Below are 16,688 nucleotides of genomic sequence, written 5' to 3'. Positions count from 1 at the left end.
AATAGTAAATTCTACTCCAAACAATGTCTGAATATATTCATTAAAAAAAAAATCCCCTAATTACACCACTAACCACTTTGTTACTATTAGCATTATCAAAGAAAGCTGGTAAGAAAGTGCATGGAATTATATGGATCCACCTAAAGAAAAAGGGCGTACATTTAGGTAAAACACATACATCCAAGTCAAAACCACATCAAAGGAATTTCAATCTACTATTTGTAGTTCTAAGAACAAGTTAGCCTAATTTCGAATTATGTATATCACAAGAAATAAGTTAGCACAATCCACACGTTATTTTTTATTTTTTATTTTTCACCTGTGTTGTAACTAGGTTAAGCCAACAATGGCCCCCGCCTAATTAACTTGTAATAAGCAATGCAAATTATGTAAAGCATATAGACAGTCTTGCAAATTATGCAAATTGTGTTATGGTCATGACTTGCATACCTATTTCTTTTGCCCATGTATACCATATTCCTAACCCATGACATGAGCTATCTTGCAATGCAAATTATGTAAAGCATATAGACAGTCTTGGGACAAGGTTTCAAACTTTCAATTATAACCGATTTCTTATTTCAATTGCTTTCTTGCCCTTCTTGATTTAGATGATCTCTCTTTCTCTCTCTCTCTCTCATCCCACAACCTTTTCATTTCCATGCATAATTCCTCACTACTCCTATCAATCTACCTGCTCTCATTTCCTTCCTTTTTCCTAATCTTCTCCACCCAAAACAAAACCTCTCTTGCTTTATAATGTCCTTTACTTAATCACATCTTATTCACAACCACACCATTACCAAACATGTATATATTTACATTTCTCTTTTCTTACATTCTCTTGTTCTGGTCATTATTCAACAACCCATATTAACCTAAGGAAACTAAGAAAGTAAAATACATGTACACCAAAAATAAATAAATAAATAAAAGAAAAATAAAATTTAATAAACCCCACTTGCTAGCTTGTCCCTTTCAAGAAAGAAAACCAAAATATTATGCCACCACTATATTTCTTTCATATATCCTTCATGTTTGAAAGCTATATATGCATGCATATATATTCTTCAACAAGCTAAACAACTCATCTTCTTTTCCTGCAAAGAAAAACTAACCCCATTTTTCTAAACTGCATTTTCTTTCTTGTGGAAGGAAAAAAGAAAGGCAAAAAAAAAAAAAAAAAAAAGAGAGAGAGATTGATGAAAGATTATGGGAAGATCATCAATGGATGCTCATGTAGAGTTCCAAAACATCCATGAACCAACTTCTTCTTCTTCCTCTTCTTCTTCTTTATCTTGTAATTCTTCTTCAACTTCTTCTTCTTCTTCTTCTTCTTCTTCTTCGTCTTCTTCTTCTTCTTCTTTCAATGCAAGTATCGTTCCTCTTAGTGATCTACGTATAAAGCCATTAGTGCCTGATCAGTTCTGTAATGATCAATGGATGAGATTTTCTGGAATTATGGGCAATGGTTATAATGGGATTGAGTGGAAGGAGATCGAGAAGCGGTTTGACAGGCTTGCTATAACTGCAAGTGGGTTTGATCAACATGTTGTGAAATGGTCTGACTTTGCTTTTTGTATAGGTGAGAAAAGCTTGATCAAGTTCTTATCTTTTCTTTTTTTCCTAATTATAGAAAGTAGAAAGCAAAGTAATAGTGAACGTTGCAAGCATTATATATCTAACGGTAAATCTAAACATGATTCCATCTTATGGCATAGAGTTCAAATCTCGCACCGATACGTCCCCAGTCAAAAAATAAAGAGGAGAAGAAGAAAACCACAGTAAAGTTTAGGATTTTTCCAAGCTGTTATTACTTCTCTAAATGCCAACTTACAGCGTAAAGTTCAACAATTTGATCATGCCACAAAAATTTACCACATGGTTCATAATAGCATAATGTTAATACAACATAGTTTTTGGTCATGTTATTATTATAAAACTGATTTAGAATTGTGGTACTTTTACTTTTGTAATCTGGCTGTATTTTTTACTAGATTTTTTAATCTTAAGCTTAATTTTAGTTCTCTTTTCTGATTTTTATTTGTTTTTCATTGTTCATAGGAATGCAACAATCACCAGAATTTGCTAATGAGCTATTGAGGGCTTTAAGGGGAATCAGAAAGGATCTGAAAAATTATATAACAAAAGGAGAACTTTATAGTTATTGGCTTCGCTTGACTGACCCTTGTTATGATTCAAGGATAAGGATTTTCTTTGACTTGTAAATATAATCAAATCCCACCTAAACTTTCATTATATATAAATTCTCTCTATTTTTTAACTACTAAAATGCCTTCACAGCTTGTTTAATTAGCCAACAAAATGGCTATGAATTTTTCCTTTTTAAATCTGTTCTTTGCAGGTGTGACAGAAACATGAACGGCAAAATCACTGACATGGATATTAAAGAGGTTTTTTTTTTTCACTAACTAAAAAGCATTTATTTACACACACAATATTGTATTTCATAATTTTTAAGTTTTACTAAGGTTAATCATTTTCAAATTAGATTTATATTCATGTTCTTTAGTTTAATCCGTTGGATTTGTTGAACTTTTGCAGAGTGTTCTATTAAGTGCTTCTACAAATAAGTTATCTCTGACCCATGAGGAAGCAGAAGATTATGCTTCTTTAGTTATGGAATTTCTTGACACTGAAAAGAGAGGTTACATTGAGGTACAAGGAAAAGAAAAACATAATTTATAAAAAGAACGGAAAATTTTATGATGGGGTATAAAAGAATGCCTTATTGGTAGGACACAATTTTTAACCATCAAATCTTTATCAAATTTCGTTAAATTATTATTTTTTACCTGATATGACTACGTAAATTTGGCAGTTTATCGTTGTGTTTTACCGATAAAGAATTTTTTCCTAGTTTACCACAAAAATCTCCAAAAAGGAAAAAAAAAAAAAAAAAAAAAAAAAAAAAAAAAAAAACCACTTTCACATTAAAGTATTTTACTTTGGTTTCTTTAATTGAAGTCCATTTTGATCTTGTAGATATCCGAATTTGAGACCCTCTTCAGAATAAGCTTAGCAAAAGGTCATCTTTCGACTAATAGAACACCAACAATGTCACATAATTCATTTCCAAGTAAAACTTATGAGACATTTGAAGAGGCATGTTCAAAGGCTGAAATTCTGTTCAGATCACATTGGAGAAGAGGGTGGATAATATTGGTTTGGTTGGTGATTTGTGTAATCCTCTTCACTTGGAAATTCATCCAATATCGCCATAGAACAGCTTTTGAAGTTATGGGATATTGTTTGTCCACTGCCAAAGGTGCTGCTGAGACTCTCAAATTCAACATGGCTCTTGTTTTGTTGCCCGTTTGTCGAAACACAATCACTTGGCTACGTAGTAACCCAAGGGTAAACTCGGTAATTCCGTTCAACGACAACATCAACTTCCACAAGGTATTTTGGCATTTTTGTCAGTTTTTTTTTCGCTTTTATCACCCAAATTCGACCAAATTAGTAAGTTGAAAAAGGTGACACATGACCCTTTAAATTTAATGAAATGTTGCAAAGTGTTCCTAAATTAATGAATAATGTTATTAAAAGAAATGCCATCATGTACGTAATATGTACGTGATATGATGTGCTCCGATCATCTGAAACTTTAATCTCTTATTTCAAACAAGCTCACATAATGTGTACGAGAATAATAATGGTTATCATCAATTTGGAGCACTTTACAATACTTGTTAAACTCAGGGATAATCTCTAAAAATAAGAGTTAAATGGATAACTTACCAACCGTGAAAGTTTAATTTGCCAAATATCCTTTGTGCAAATACAAAGTTAAGTAGACCCCTTTTAACTTTATTATAACTTGTTTTCCCCAACACTATGTAAAATTGTGGGGATTTTTTGTTCTTTTATACTTTTTTCTTTTTTGTAAATGTCAATGAAAGCAAAGAGTTATGTTAGGGACAAATGTAAGATATTTTATTATTGATCAATGTGGAATTTACGTGGAGCTTATATTAATCAATACTAAGTGTGACTTTCCTTAATCCTTAGTAGATCACCAAAACTTACAAATACACTTTCAAAATCACCACAAATGTCCACCAAAGCCTTTGTACTAACTCATGTTCCTGATTTTAGCTGATTGCAGGAGGGATTGTGGTAGGAGTGATCCTACATGGTGGCACTCATCTTGCTTGTGATTTCCCAAGAATTAGTAGCTCAGACACTTCGATTTTCCAGCAAACCATAGCCCCCGGATTCGGGTACCACCAACCATCATACCTTGAAATATTGGCCACCACAGAGGTGGCCACAGGGATTGTCATGGTGATACTAATGGCCATTGCATTTTCACTAGCAACAAAGTGGCCACGCCGCCAGTCCCCATCGCTCCCGAGGTCAGTCCGACACATCACGGGGTACAACACCTTTTGGTACTCCCACCACTTGTTCATTCCAGTGTATGCCTTGCTTATCATTCACTCCATGTTCCTCTTCCTTACAAAAAATGTTGCTGAAAAAACTGTAAGCCTTCTTTTTCTTGTTCAATGTGACTACTTATAACAAGAAATAACTTCTTTTTCTCTTCTAATTTTGTTATATCAAAAGATTTTGGTGTTCAAATTTTCTTTGAGCAGACTTGGATGTATATTGCTATTCCAGTGGTTATATATGCTGCAGAAAGAATCCTTAGAGCCATAAGATCAAGCCGTTGTGAGGTTCAAATTTTGAAGGTGTAAAATCCTATTCCTTTTGAAAGTTCAGTATCATTTATTTATTATTACTATTATGTTTTTTTTTTTTAGAATTTGAATTTTCAGAGTCTTGATGTTGCTACAGATGCAAATGACAGTTTTGTTATGTCTTTGGCAAATAAAGTGCAGGCAAGTTTTTATCCAGGAAAAGTAATGTCCCTAAAATTGCACAAACCAGAAGGATTTAAGTACCAGAGTGGCATGTACATATTCATTCAATGCCCTCAAATTTCACCATTTGAATGGTAATATTGTCAAGTATTTTTCTGTCCATTTTTTTTTTCTGTTATCTTAATGTCACCATAGAAGCATTTAAATCAAAGTTTAAATATTGTCTTTGCCCATGATATCTTTTAATATCTCCTCTTCTATCTTCATTTTTAGGCACCCATTTTCCTTAACTTCAGGACCAGAAGATGAATACCTAAGTGTACACATAAGAACTCTTGGAGACTGGAGTTACCAAATATATAACCTTTTCCAGGAGGTAATAAACAAATAAACAAATAAACTAACTCAACAAAATCTGAAAAAAAAAAACAGGTTAATCTCACTGGTCCCTCCTAAACTTTGGGGGCATTCCCAGTTTATACCACAAAATTAAAAACTCTCCCTTTACCCCTTAAATTTTGAAGTTCTCCCACCTAACCCCCAGAAAAAAGAGGGGATTAAGTAAGCTCATTTGGTCTTTGTTCTTTTGTTTCTAACAGAAGTTCAAACCAAAAGATTATGTGATTGCACAGTCTCCTTCTTTCGTTTGTTTTTAGCATAAATTCCAACAAAAATGAATTAAGTAAGACTAATTCAAAATTTAAGAGGCAGGTCAGTGTTTTTAAAGTTCAGGGTTTAAACTGTGAATGATTCTAAAGTTTAGAGGACACTAGTGAGGACAATCCAAAAAAAATTGTAAAATCTCTTCAAAATTATATAACTGTTCAAGTTTTGCAGGCAGTATTATCAGGTGCAAAAGAGTATCCTAAAATATACATTGATGGGCCTTATGGTGCTGCCTCTCAAGACCATGTCAAGTATGACATGGTTGTGCTGATTGGCCTAGGAATTGGAGCCACACCTTTCATTAGCATCCTCAAAGATGTTGTAAATGGCACCAAAAAAGAACAAAGCAACAACCATGTAAAAATTTCTTCTTGCCCTTTATTTCTTCTAATGTTGTTGTTTCTAATGGCATTTTTTGTTCTGGTTTTCTTCAATCCTTTAACAGAATTTACCATTTTCTAGAACAGAATGGTTGCAGCTTAAGAAAAAAAGGTCCCATCAAAGCCTATCTTTATTGGGTTACAAGAGAACAAAACTCCTTTGACTGGTTTAGAGACATCATGAAGGAAGTATCAAAATCAAACCAAAAGCAGGTGAATGCAAGAAGTTAACCGAAGTATTCATCATTAAATATATGACTCGTTTGGTTCAGAAATTTTGAATGAAAATTTAAAGTTTTTGTGAGAGAAAACATTATAGTAAGAATGTTTGAAATATGGTTCAAATTCACGATAAAGAGACGTGCTAGTAGTCATTGAATTCTATAGTGTTTTGACCATTTCTAATCATTGTATGGTGGCGATTTCTGAAGTCTGTTGTAGAGGTTCATAATTTCCTAACCAGCATATATCAGGAAGGAGATGCACGGTCAACTTTCATAAGTGCTATTCAGGCTTTGTATCATGCGAAACATGGCATTGATATTATCTCCCGGACACCGGTAAGAATTCTATTTTTGGTCTTTGTCTAGAATAATAATAATAATGTTTAAAAAATAATATAACATTATGGAATATGGATCCCTTATTTTGTAAAATTTTCTCTAAACCTTGGCAAAATCAGACTACGATCATGAATTTTTAAATACGCTAAAGACTTTACCAACTCAACTAGTTGACACCTTCACTTCCGGTGAAAGCATTATTGACATGTTGGCAGCTTGTTTAACAAGAACAACACCACAGAAAGGTTTAGTTGAAAATTTTGTTTGACCAAACTTTTAACAATGAAATCAAGTTAGACACTATTGAATCATTAGGTATAATACTTATGACTAGGAAACGAATGGGAATGCAAGAATGTATTAAGGGCAACTAACTCCATTGTGGAATTTTCAGGTACGCACACATTTCGCCAGACCAAATTGGTTTAGCATCTTTTCAAAATTGGCTTGGAGACACAGAGGAGCAAAGATTGGTACTCATAGAATCCTCATGCTATTGATCAGAATTCAGAACATAAATTCATCTTTGACATGGCTTACGAGAATAAACCTAAATCATATAGAACTAGTTTGCATTCCTGGTTTTGCCCTTGACAACTACCGCTTGTGAATAGCCACTATAACTAATAAAAAGTGGACCTCGTATGTGAGCCTATTCTGTAAGATCTATCTTTTATTAGCGTGTGATGCTAGGTATCATCAGAGCCTCCTAACATTATTCACTGATTATTAACATTTGGGGATTTTGCTTGTAACAGGTGTATTCTATTGCGGTCCATCCGGCTTAGCAAAAGATCTGGAAACAATGTGCACCAAATTCTCCACCAAAACCACTACCAGATTCGTATTTCACAAGGAGAATTATTAGATTGATTGTTCTCTCAAATTGTCGTTGTCTTGTATCAATTTCACAATGGGAATTGGTTAACACCAATAATGGTCCAAGTGTACATAATACTTTGCATCTTTTTCCCTCATTCAGAACAAAAAGATGAAAACATTGTTGCCTCTCAAATTAGTCAGTTTTGCATTAATTTTGAGTGAATAAAATGCTCAAGATCCATGATAGTACACCTTCCTTTTTTCCATTAATACAATCTGGTTATGAGTCATGATTTGATATTTGCATAGCCCAGAAAAAGATTAAGTACATACACAGTTATATGTGTATGTATTTATGTATTAGAATAAAAGTAATTGCATCCCACGAGGTAAAGTAGAGGAAAGCTACTTAGACATTTGTGTCAAGTTCCCTTTCACAGGAAAGATGATTGTGTAAAATTTTACAAAAAGCCTTTGATCATTAAATATGAACTGTGTACAAAGTACAAAGGAAAACAAAATCCAAAAATCAATTGAAACGAAGATGTTTGGGGTCCCAGAAACGAAGCTTGATTCTGGTGTGATTATTGAAACTGAAGGAACGACTCAAAAGGTAGCGTAAGTTCAAACAAAGCCTCTTGCTGAAACCTTATTTCGTCACCGTAGGTGCCATGGGTCTCATGCTTAGCCTTCAAGCGCTGATGCTCCAGAAATGATCTCAATCAATTCGGTGGTGATAGATGCTTGACGAGTTCTATACAAATTAATCAGACCAAAAAATGAGATCAGTCGAGAGAGCACACTTATGCATAGTTAAAAAAATTCAGTCATAGTCGGTATTTAAAAAATCACGGCCCTTTTAGCTTTTAACCGATAGCATCAGCTAGACGGTTTCCCCAATATTAGTCCCTTCCCCTACATTTAACTACTGAGTCAACGGCATGGTAGGAGGGTTCAAATATAACATCTACCCATGGAAACAAGTCAAACAAACCCAATCATTTGCCAGTTTCTAATTGAGTACATTTCCTGGGATAATAGGTAAATGAAACCACTAGGGTTAGGTGGCAGGCTAACTTATTCTTAAATTCATTTGACCACCTAAATCAATATTATTTACAAAAGACTTGGGACAACCAAAAAGTTTATCAATGACGCATGCACCTTATGAGACCTGATCCACTTCACTGAAGTCCCAACTCAATTTCTAAAACATATTTCATTTTCATTTCATCTCTTTCTCTAATCGATTCTCACCCCTACACTAGAGCTTTCTGCTAATGACATTCTCATCTCACTAACTACTTTCTGGTTTGTCTCCAAATTACAGCGATTCTTACAAATCAACCTCATTCTGATCTAATACCATAACCTAACACTGTTGGCTATTGCCCAACCACCCTAGAAATCCAAACTAAAAACTGGCTTTTTTCAGTGGGTCAATTTCAATGGACCTTTTTCTCAAACATAATTTGATTGATTAGGTGGGGAGAGAGAGAGAGAGAGACCTGTTATAAGTAAGTGTGAGACGATCAAGCATCTCTCCAGCATTTCTGCTTGAGCTATCCATGGCAGACATCCTTGCCCCCTGTTCACTGCAAGCATTCTCCAACACAGCATTGAACAAGACCTGACCGTAATGTGGAATTCTTTCAGTGATATCACAAATGCATTACATAAAAAAATCTCCAGTCAGAGATTCAACTTGCGAGAACATAATAGATTCGCTAGAACAGGTACTCAATTAGAGCATGCACCATAAAAGGAAGACATCCAAGCCCCAAAAATAATTGAAACAAGAGCAAAAAAGCAAAAATCACATATGGCTGCTAGCTGTTCGAGTTAGAGAAGATTTACAATTTCCACAAACTAAAACATATTTAGCAGCATCAGTTCCTAGAGCACGTCACAATACTACAGCAATATAGAGGGTTATTGTCCTCATAAACGTGTTCAGATTCGTTTATCACAACACTCCACTCTTTGAACATGAATTTCTCACTAAGATAAAAGATTAAAGCCTCGTTTACTTCGCGGATTCAAGTTTTTAATTCGAGCTAAGATGTGACATTTTCTGAGAGCTTTTCACTTTAGCAGAAAAAGTTAATGTGACATTTTCTGATAGTTTTTTACTGTAGAAACCTAAAACTGAAAACTCGAATCGGTGAAATGAACGAGGCCTAAGACAAGGCCACGGTCTTTTTGCTTGAGCAACACCGCTAACAAAAAATATTTGCAAGAAAAACAAGCAAATGCAAGTGTTATCCACAAATCAATCTAAGGCAAGCTCAAATGAAACAATCAGCTAATATCTAAACAGAGATGTTTGATTCTAGTTTTTAAATGCCGAAAGTTGCATTGCATTTACAAAGGACACAAATCCAAACAGGCAAGTGGACAGTCATCTAATAAAGTTATATAAAGATATAATGCTGAACAAGATAAGTTTTCAGATTAACATTTAATAGTCTGACCAACCACGTGATTCTCACTAAAATAATGGACTCTCCGAACAACCAAACAAGTAGGTTGGGTTAAGAAAGGACATACACAAGAAAACTGGAACTCTGCCAGATTTTGGAGTATTTCTGACTTTGTCTCACCACCTTCAATCTCGTAGGCGTCTAGATCACCAATATTTCCGCCAGCTTCAGACTCTTTCTCAACAACCTATACAAACACAGAATTATATATCCAACCAGCCAAAAAGGTTGACAATAGAAAGAGAGAAAAACTAAAATAAAAACAATGTTCTCACCTCTGGAGACAATACAGTCGACATTGTTGGGATAAATGAGACAACGGAATGGAACTTGTTAAAGATAATTCTCAAAGCATCAAATTCCACATTCTTCAAAATGTCATCAGCAAGAACAGACACCTGAAATGACGGAATATGAAGGCAAGCAAATGGAAGTATATATACGTAAGTAAAGAATCACAGCTACAAACTTAACACAGTATATTTCACAAAGCAAAAATCCTTCATTCAAAGAGTGTCATAGAATCAATCATTTATTATATAAGAAACATCTGTTACTCATTCTGACAACAGTACAAAGGAAAGAAGGCAATATATCCTCTAGAATCAAAACAAAACCAGAAAAAACAAACTAAATCCTTGTTTGTTCATCATACTGCAACCTATTACATCTTTAAATGAATACAATCAATCACATAAATCCTTGTTTCCTACACATTTCATAAATCAATAGCAAACAAAATATCAATTGACTAAATATGAGATCAAAAGGTAAAATCTAAAACAGTTGTGGCACTTTTCCAACATAATTATAGACAATTTTGAAACAAAAGCACAGGATCCAAGCATGTAAATATATGCAGAAACATCTTGAATAAAACCTTTTGCCCTATCATATTTGGGAAAGAAACATAGGTTACCAACCTGAGTATAATTCAAAGGATTCTTCTGCAACTCAGTAATTGATAACTCAATGTCCTTCTTTGAGTCACGGATCATTTGAACTTTTGCCTTTTCTCCCAAGATAACATATTTTGTTTCTTTGTCAGGACCTATAATAGTAGAAATATACGTAAAGTAAGAAAAAAAATCTGAGCTTTTCAAACCTTAAGAACTAAACAATTTAGCTTGCGAATCTACCAGAAGCCAACTTGTAAAAACTCCTGCTTATCTTGACTGAAGTAGAATTGATTCCACCACATAGACCTTTGTCAGAAGAAATGGTAACGATGACATTTTTCTTAACATCAACACCTAGCATTGCAAAACAGAATATACAATTAGTCCAACACAAAAATATACAATATATGACCCACATGAAAGTAAAAAAATGGATAACATGACAAATATGGATAAACAAAACAGGAATAAATTGATTCAAGAACATAAACTTAGACAGTGAGTATTTTCAGCACACGCGCACAGTTTCTATCCACTCTCGAATAAAGTTCAAGGAGTAGAAGGATTAATAAAATCATGATGAGAAACTTACTGGGAGCGTCACCAAGAAGTGCAGTAAAAGGCTGCCATAAGCCACGAGAATTTTCAGCTTTAGTTTGAATAGCTCTTAGCTTTGAGGCTGCAACCATCTTCATTGCCTTTGTAATTTTTTGGATATTCTTCACACTCTTCATCCGGTTCCTAACTGTAAAAACCAAACATCAAAAGAAAGCAATATTGAGTTACGGAAAACATATTAAAAAAAAAAAAGTTACAAAGTTTCTTCAACAAAAGACAGGAACACACCTATATTTCCAAAGAGAAATACTAAATATGGACAATAGTACTTACCCACTTGAGTGGAAATAGAACGTACTCCACAAGGGGCCTGCTCGCTGCACACCCAAAGCCAATTAAATTAAATATTCAGTGGCAGAATGGGGTTGGCAAAAGATAGTTGAAAACACCATAGAATACAAGAAACTCATGCATACAATTATCATCAAGCAAAAACGTGTTTAAAATATTTTTTTGCACAGTTTATATTTTTTCCACACCACAGTTTCCGCCGATTTCAAAATCCATCAGAGCAATGATACATTTTATACCTTCTCAAACTAGTTGTAGATTCACAAGGTGCAGGCGTGTCATAACATACTTTGCATCTTCTAGAAAGACTACTCTCATGACATACTTGACATATCTTTTTTTCATTCGTGATTCAATAAAAAGAAATTAAAAATAACTCTTTCTATAACATTGGAGTTTGACCACATTTTCATGATTTATTATAAGGATTCAACCTCAAAAAAATAGTAATTGAACTAATAAGTAAACAAAGAAAAACCACAGAAATGGTACCTCAAGCTTAACACACTGTTCCACACACAATACAAAGTTTTAGAAAACACGCTGTTTGTCCAAGAATTAACAGGCTACATTTTCGTCGCCTGACAACTTGTCTTTTACAGCCCCTTATCGTAATTCTCAATAACTCAGAAAGAGGATACACTATACATTTTCTCAGGAAAAAAAAATATTTTTTTAAGTAAAGCGAAATTAATCTTTTAAATCTAGTTCTAAGCTAATTTTCAATTTCCACCATATACGATCAGTTGTAACCAGAACTTCCCATAACCAAGGGCAAATGTTTTCTCTTACCCACCAATAGAAGAATCCACTTCACTCCCTAAGGAACCTAAGAACACTCGAATATGAATCTTCCAAAATATCTCTCAGTACCTAACCAAATTTATTTCATTTCCATTAAATTACTGAGAAATTGAAAAAAAAAATCTCTTGACTGCATTGAAATCTCAACGAGCCAGGTTAAAACACCTGAGGCAAGTTTAGTAGTCAATTGAAACAAATACACCGTCGAAATGTTCACTTCCCAATTTTCCCCAACTTTCCCAGCAACCAAACAGATGGGACAACGAAATACGCCATTGAAAGAGCAAAACAACAAGCAAGAATCGAAGAATAAGAGAAGCAGTAAAACAAAACAAAAAAATCATACTCGGCGGGGGGGATGAGAGAGGATCGGATGGCGGCGATCGGTTTGGGGGTGGTCAGAGGGGAGAAGCAGCGCCTCCCCTCTCGTCGCACAGCTGCTGCCATCGCCATTGCTGGTAATCGGTGGTCGAGATTTCAGAAACCCTAAAGGGGCTGGAAAATTGCGGATCGGAAAATCTGATGTTTAGGGCTTTCGGCGTGATGTCTTTAAGATCAATTCGACACTTGACAGGGCAGAAGAAGATGCAGGCTTTGAGCATTTTGAGGTTATAAAAAAGAGTAATTTATGGGAGGGTCCCTAAACTTTTTAATTGGTGAGATTTGACCCTTATTCTTTTAATTTTGGCTGTTTGGAACCCATTTAGTTTCATTTTTCACATTTTTTGAGGATTAAAAAATAAAAATGCTATTAAAATTGCATTTGACACCGCATTGTTCGAAAAACAAAAATGAAAATGTTTTCTTTCTTTTTCCTAAATATTCAGAGGTTATTTTTTACAACAGAATTCAGAAAAAGTTTAAACTTAAATTACAGCTTTATTTAAATTTATATTTTTTTAAGTTTTAATTTTATTTAATTTTATTCAATTTTATTTAAATTACAACTTCAACTCAAATTATAACTCAAATTTAATTCAAAAATTACACTCAAATCACGCTCTAAAAAAACAAGCCCGACGTTTTGAAAACGATTACAAATCATTTTCATTTTCCCATTTTCCTTTTCTCCGTTAAACGCAGTCAAATTTTGCGAAACGCTGTGCTTCTCCATGACATTGGCGGCCCACTGGAAGAAGCGGTGGGCGAGCAGGCTGGCGTTTTGGAAGCAGGCGAGGACGTGCTCGACAATCTCTGGCATGAGCCTGACGCCGGTGTGGTCGAGGGCGGTGACTGGGGTGGAGGACATGATTTTGCAGATTGTTTGGATTGGGTCTAGGGTTTCGCACTTTGGTTTTGTAGAGCTGTGTCGTTTTAGCAGAGATGGGTTTCAACGGGTTGCTTCGAGGGTTCGATGGGTTGCTTTGCAACGATGATGATGCTGGGGTTATGCTTGGCTGAGTTAATGAGAAGTTCATCAATTTTGGGTTGTTTATCTTATGAGCTAATCTGCACTTGAGAAGTCTAATGAGAGTAGATTTTTTTTTTTTTTTTTTTTTTTTTTTTTTTTTTTTTTGGTTGGGTTTTTTTCAATTGCTTTGTTGAATTGTCGTATGATGTGTCTGCCCCTTAAAATGTTAAAGGAGGAGAGTTTTTTTTTTTTTTTTTTTTTTTTTTTTTTTTTTTTTTTGCGTTCGGGTTATTTTGGGTTCGTGAGAAGTTCATCAATTTGGGCTGAAGCCTTGAACAGTTGAAGTGACGGAAAGGAAACCTTAAATAATATTTAAAATATTTATTACATGTGTTTTAAAAATGCAAGCATTTGCATGTCTTATGAATGTAGTTTCAAGCCAAAGATATGACTATGATTTCTCTGTGCTAGTTTATTAGAAAAATGTTTTAGAGACTTTATTTATTTTTGTTTTATATCTTTCCTCCTATGATTTTAAAGAAAACAGTTAGACAAGAGACTTGGTTGTGAATATATCTAAAAATGTGTGTCGTGTGTTTATATGATTAAATGTGTGATTTATATATACAACAGTAATATAAGTTAAGATTATTCATCAACTAATCATTTACTAAGTTATTTTATTTTAAATTATTTATTATTTATTTATAATGTAATTTAAATTATTATATTAATTATTAGTGTTTTTATTTAGGATTCAATCATTATTTATTTAATATATTATTATATGTTTTCAAAAATTAAACTATTAAACACATTTTTAATTTTTTTTTAAAATTGAAATTAATCTTTAAATAAAATTACCAAAATGATTCTAAAATGAAATGAAAATGTTTTCATTTTTATTTTCATATAAAAAATAAAATTATTTTAGAATGAATTTTAAATGCACTTTTAGTATTACAGATCGTTATACATTAATGCACCAATCTTCCACATACTTATTGCTTTATTCGTGAAAATTAAGTGCAAATTTGTAATTGACTTGATTTTGATTCAGCCATTTCAGCGATATAAACACCTTCTAAACTTGTTGCTACAAATAATTTACAATTTGTTCGCAATATTTCTTAAAAATCCGCTGATTTTAGAGGTGTTACATACGTCTCTTACAGCTACCACATACCTCTAACATATATATATACCCTTAATTTATAATAAATAACTATCAGAAACTGACTCATTGCCTATAGTCGTGCCACTTGGTAACCTTTGCCTGAAAACCTCATCTTCCTTGCCTCTCCGATCAACCATCTGGCCGCCAAAAGCTATGGGTTGCAGTGTATTAATTGTGGCTACACCCTACGCGTTCTTTTGCTCCAGCCGGATCATTGTTGTTCGTTCATCTTCATCCGACGGCTCTAATTCACTTGTTGGATCAATCAGAAAAACAGCGCCTGTCGGATTAATGGCTAAACCTTAAGGGTGACAATTGCATAGAAATGTGTAGGCGTTTGATTCGTAAATTTAGAATTATAATTTAAAATTATTTTTAATTTATGTATATTTTTTATGAAAAAAAAATATTATGGCGAATCATGAATTATGATTCAAATTATTGTATGAATCTATTAACTAAATGCACGTGTTTGGCACAATTAAAGATAAAAAACATAAATGAAAATGATTTTTTAGTTTAGTGTAAAATGAGAGAGAAATGAAAAATGACTAAAAGTCATTTTTCATTTTTTGCTTCTGATTTCTCCTCTCTCGAGTAGAGAGAGAAAGAAAGAGACATTAATGGATTTTTTTATATTAAAAATAATTTCTTAAGAAAACTACCAAACGCATTTTTAAAAATAATTTTTATCCGAGAATGAAAACGTTTTCATTTCTATTTTCATACAAAAAATAAAATCATTTTAGAATGAGTTTTAAACGCATCCTTTATGTCACTCTCTTTGCATTTACTCTTTAACACGTGAATTCTATTAATATATTATTATTTAAATAAAAAAATATGATAACAAAGTTAACGTGTTAAATAGTGAGTATAAAAAATGACAAAAAAAAGTGATCCTAACATATCTCTCGTGTGAATAGAGGTGTAAATTCGAGCGATAAATTTGGATACCCTAACTTGGGTCTAGTGGCTCGAAATTGTAAAATCGAACAAGAGCTGGCCTAGCTCATAAAAAAGTGGGTCGGGCCAGGCCACTTGAATACAAGCGTGGTCCAACACGGTTTGAAAGCCCTCATGGTTTGTTTGGCCATCTTTATAAGGAAAAAAAATAAAAAAATAAAAAAAAACCCTAGTTTGGTTAGGTTTTTAAGCAGGCCAAGTGTAAATCGTGTTTGGTTAGTGGATTTGTGCCATGATTTGAATCATAGTTCGTGATTCGTTATAGTATTTTCTCTCACAAAAAACACACGTAAATCAAAAATAATTATGAATTATGATTCTGAATCCATGAACCAAATGTCCACTAAAAAATCAAGCATCAAGCCAACTTGTATAGTCTAGTCCAAATTAACTCGAATGAGTTAAATTAATAGATTTTAAAAAAATTTATTAAAAATATATTCAAAAATAAATAATATTTTTTTGATAAATTTATTTTGAATAAAATGAAAGATATAAAATTTATGGCCTAGTAAAATATAGAAATAGATTAAGAAAATTAATGCTTAAATCATAAACATTTTCTCTAAAACGGATGACAAAGTGTCGAGGATCAATTCGAAATTGAAAAACAAAAATTTAAGGGCCTGTTTGTTTGCGTTTTCATTTTCGTTTTTCACGGTTTTCAAAGCAAAAAAATGAAAACGGGTGTTAAAAACGTGTTTGGTGCAATTTTTTTAAAAAAACAAAACCAAAAATGTTTTTGTCTTTTTGTGGAAATCAGAAAACGAAAAAAAGGTGTTTTCATTTTCTCGTTTTCGTTTTCTGTTTTCTGAAAAACG

General features: G+C 33.3%; 2 protein-coding genes across 2 annotated transcripts; one reads left to right on the top strand and one right to left on the bottom strand.

Annotated features, from left to right (window-relative positions):
- Nucleotides 1-1,461: 1,461 nt before the first annotated feature.
- Nucleotides 1,462-7,324, top strand: LOC21390520 (respiratory burst oxidase homolog protein A). Its single transcript, XM_024171610.1, has 14 exons — nt 1,462-1,585; nt 2,065-2,224; nt 2,366-2,414; nt 2,566-2,679; nt 3,007-3,423; nt 4,120-4,506; nt 4,617-4,715; nt 4,866-4,981; nt 5,121-5,223; nt 5,685-5,870; nt 5,981-6,106; nt 6,325-6,453; nt 6,851-6,929; nt 7,215-7,324. Exons 1-14 carry the CDS (start codon nt 1,462-1,464, stop codon nt 7,322-7,324), a joined length of 2,199 nt encoding a protein of 732 aa, XP_024027378.1.
- A 349-nt stretch (nt 7,325-7,673) lies between these two features.
- Nucleotides 7,674-12,973, bottom strand: LOC21390519 (ATP synthase subunit gamma, mitochondrial). Its single transcript, XM_010107192.2, has 9 exons — nt 12,720-12,973; nt 11,552-11,595; nt 11,253-11,405; nt 10,901-11,014; nt 10,685-10,812; nt 10,037-10,159; nt 9,829-9,948; nt 8,787-8,908; nt 7,674-8,032 (listed from the first exon to the last, which is right to left on the bottom strand). The coding sequence occupies exons 1-9, from the start codon at nt 12,824-12,826 to the stop codon at nt 7,963-7,965; spliced, it is 981 nt and encodes a 326-aa protein (XP_010105494.1). The 5' UTR covers nt 12,827-12,973; the 3' UTR covers nt 7,674-7,962.
- Nucleotides 12,974-16,688: the final 3,715 nt, after the last annotated feature.

This window comes from Morus notabilis, unplaced genomic scaffold (genome assembly GCF_000414095.1).
Source record: "Morus notabilis unplaced genomic scaffold, ASM41409v2 Scaffold438, whole genome shotgun sequence".
Classification (NCBI taxonomy): domain Eukaryota; kingdom Viridiplantae; phylum Streptophyta; class Magnoliopsida; order Rosales; family Moraceae; genus Morus; species Morus notabilis.
Note: the sequence above shows the minus strand (reverse complement) of the source record. Positions and strands in the feature narration are given on the sequence as shown.

What these genes read in the sequence shown, in the direction of transcription:
- LOC21390520 (XM_024171610.1), top strand. Translation starts at nt 1,462, where the DNA reads ATGGGCAATGGTTATAATGGGATTGAGTGGAAGGAGATCGAGAAGCGG. An exon ending in TGACTTTGCTTTTTGTATAG is followed by an intron (nt 1,586 to 2,064) that starts GTGAGAAAAGCT and finishes CATTGTTCATAG; the next exon opens with GAATGCAACAATCACCAGAA. An exon ending in CTGACATGGATATTAAAGAG is followed by an intron (nt 2,415 to 2,565) that starts GTTTTTTTTTTT and finishes GAACTTTTGCAG; the next exon opens with AGTGTTCTATTAAGTGCTTC.
- LOC21390519 (XM_010107192.2), bottom strand. Translation starts at nt 12,826, where the DNA reads ATGGCGATGGCAGCAGCTGTGCGACGAGAGGGGAGGCGCTGCTTCTCC. An exon ending in TTCTATTTCCACTCAAGTGG is followed by an intron (nt 11,406 to 11,551) that starts GTAAGTACTATT and finishes TGGTTTTTACAG; the next exon opens with TTAGGAACCGGATGAAGAGT. An exon ending in ATCCTTTGAATTATACTCAG is followed by an intron (nt 10,160 to 10,684) that starts GTTGGTAACCTA and finishes CCGTCATTTCAG; the next exon opens with GTGTCTGTTCTTGCTGATGA.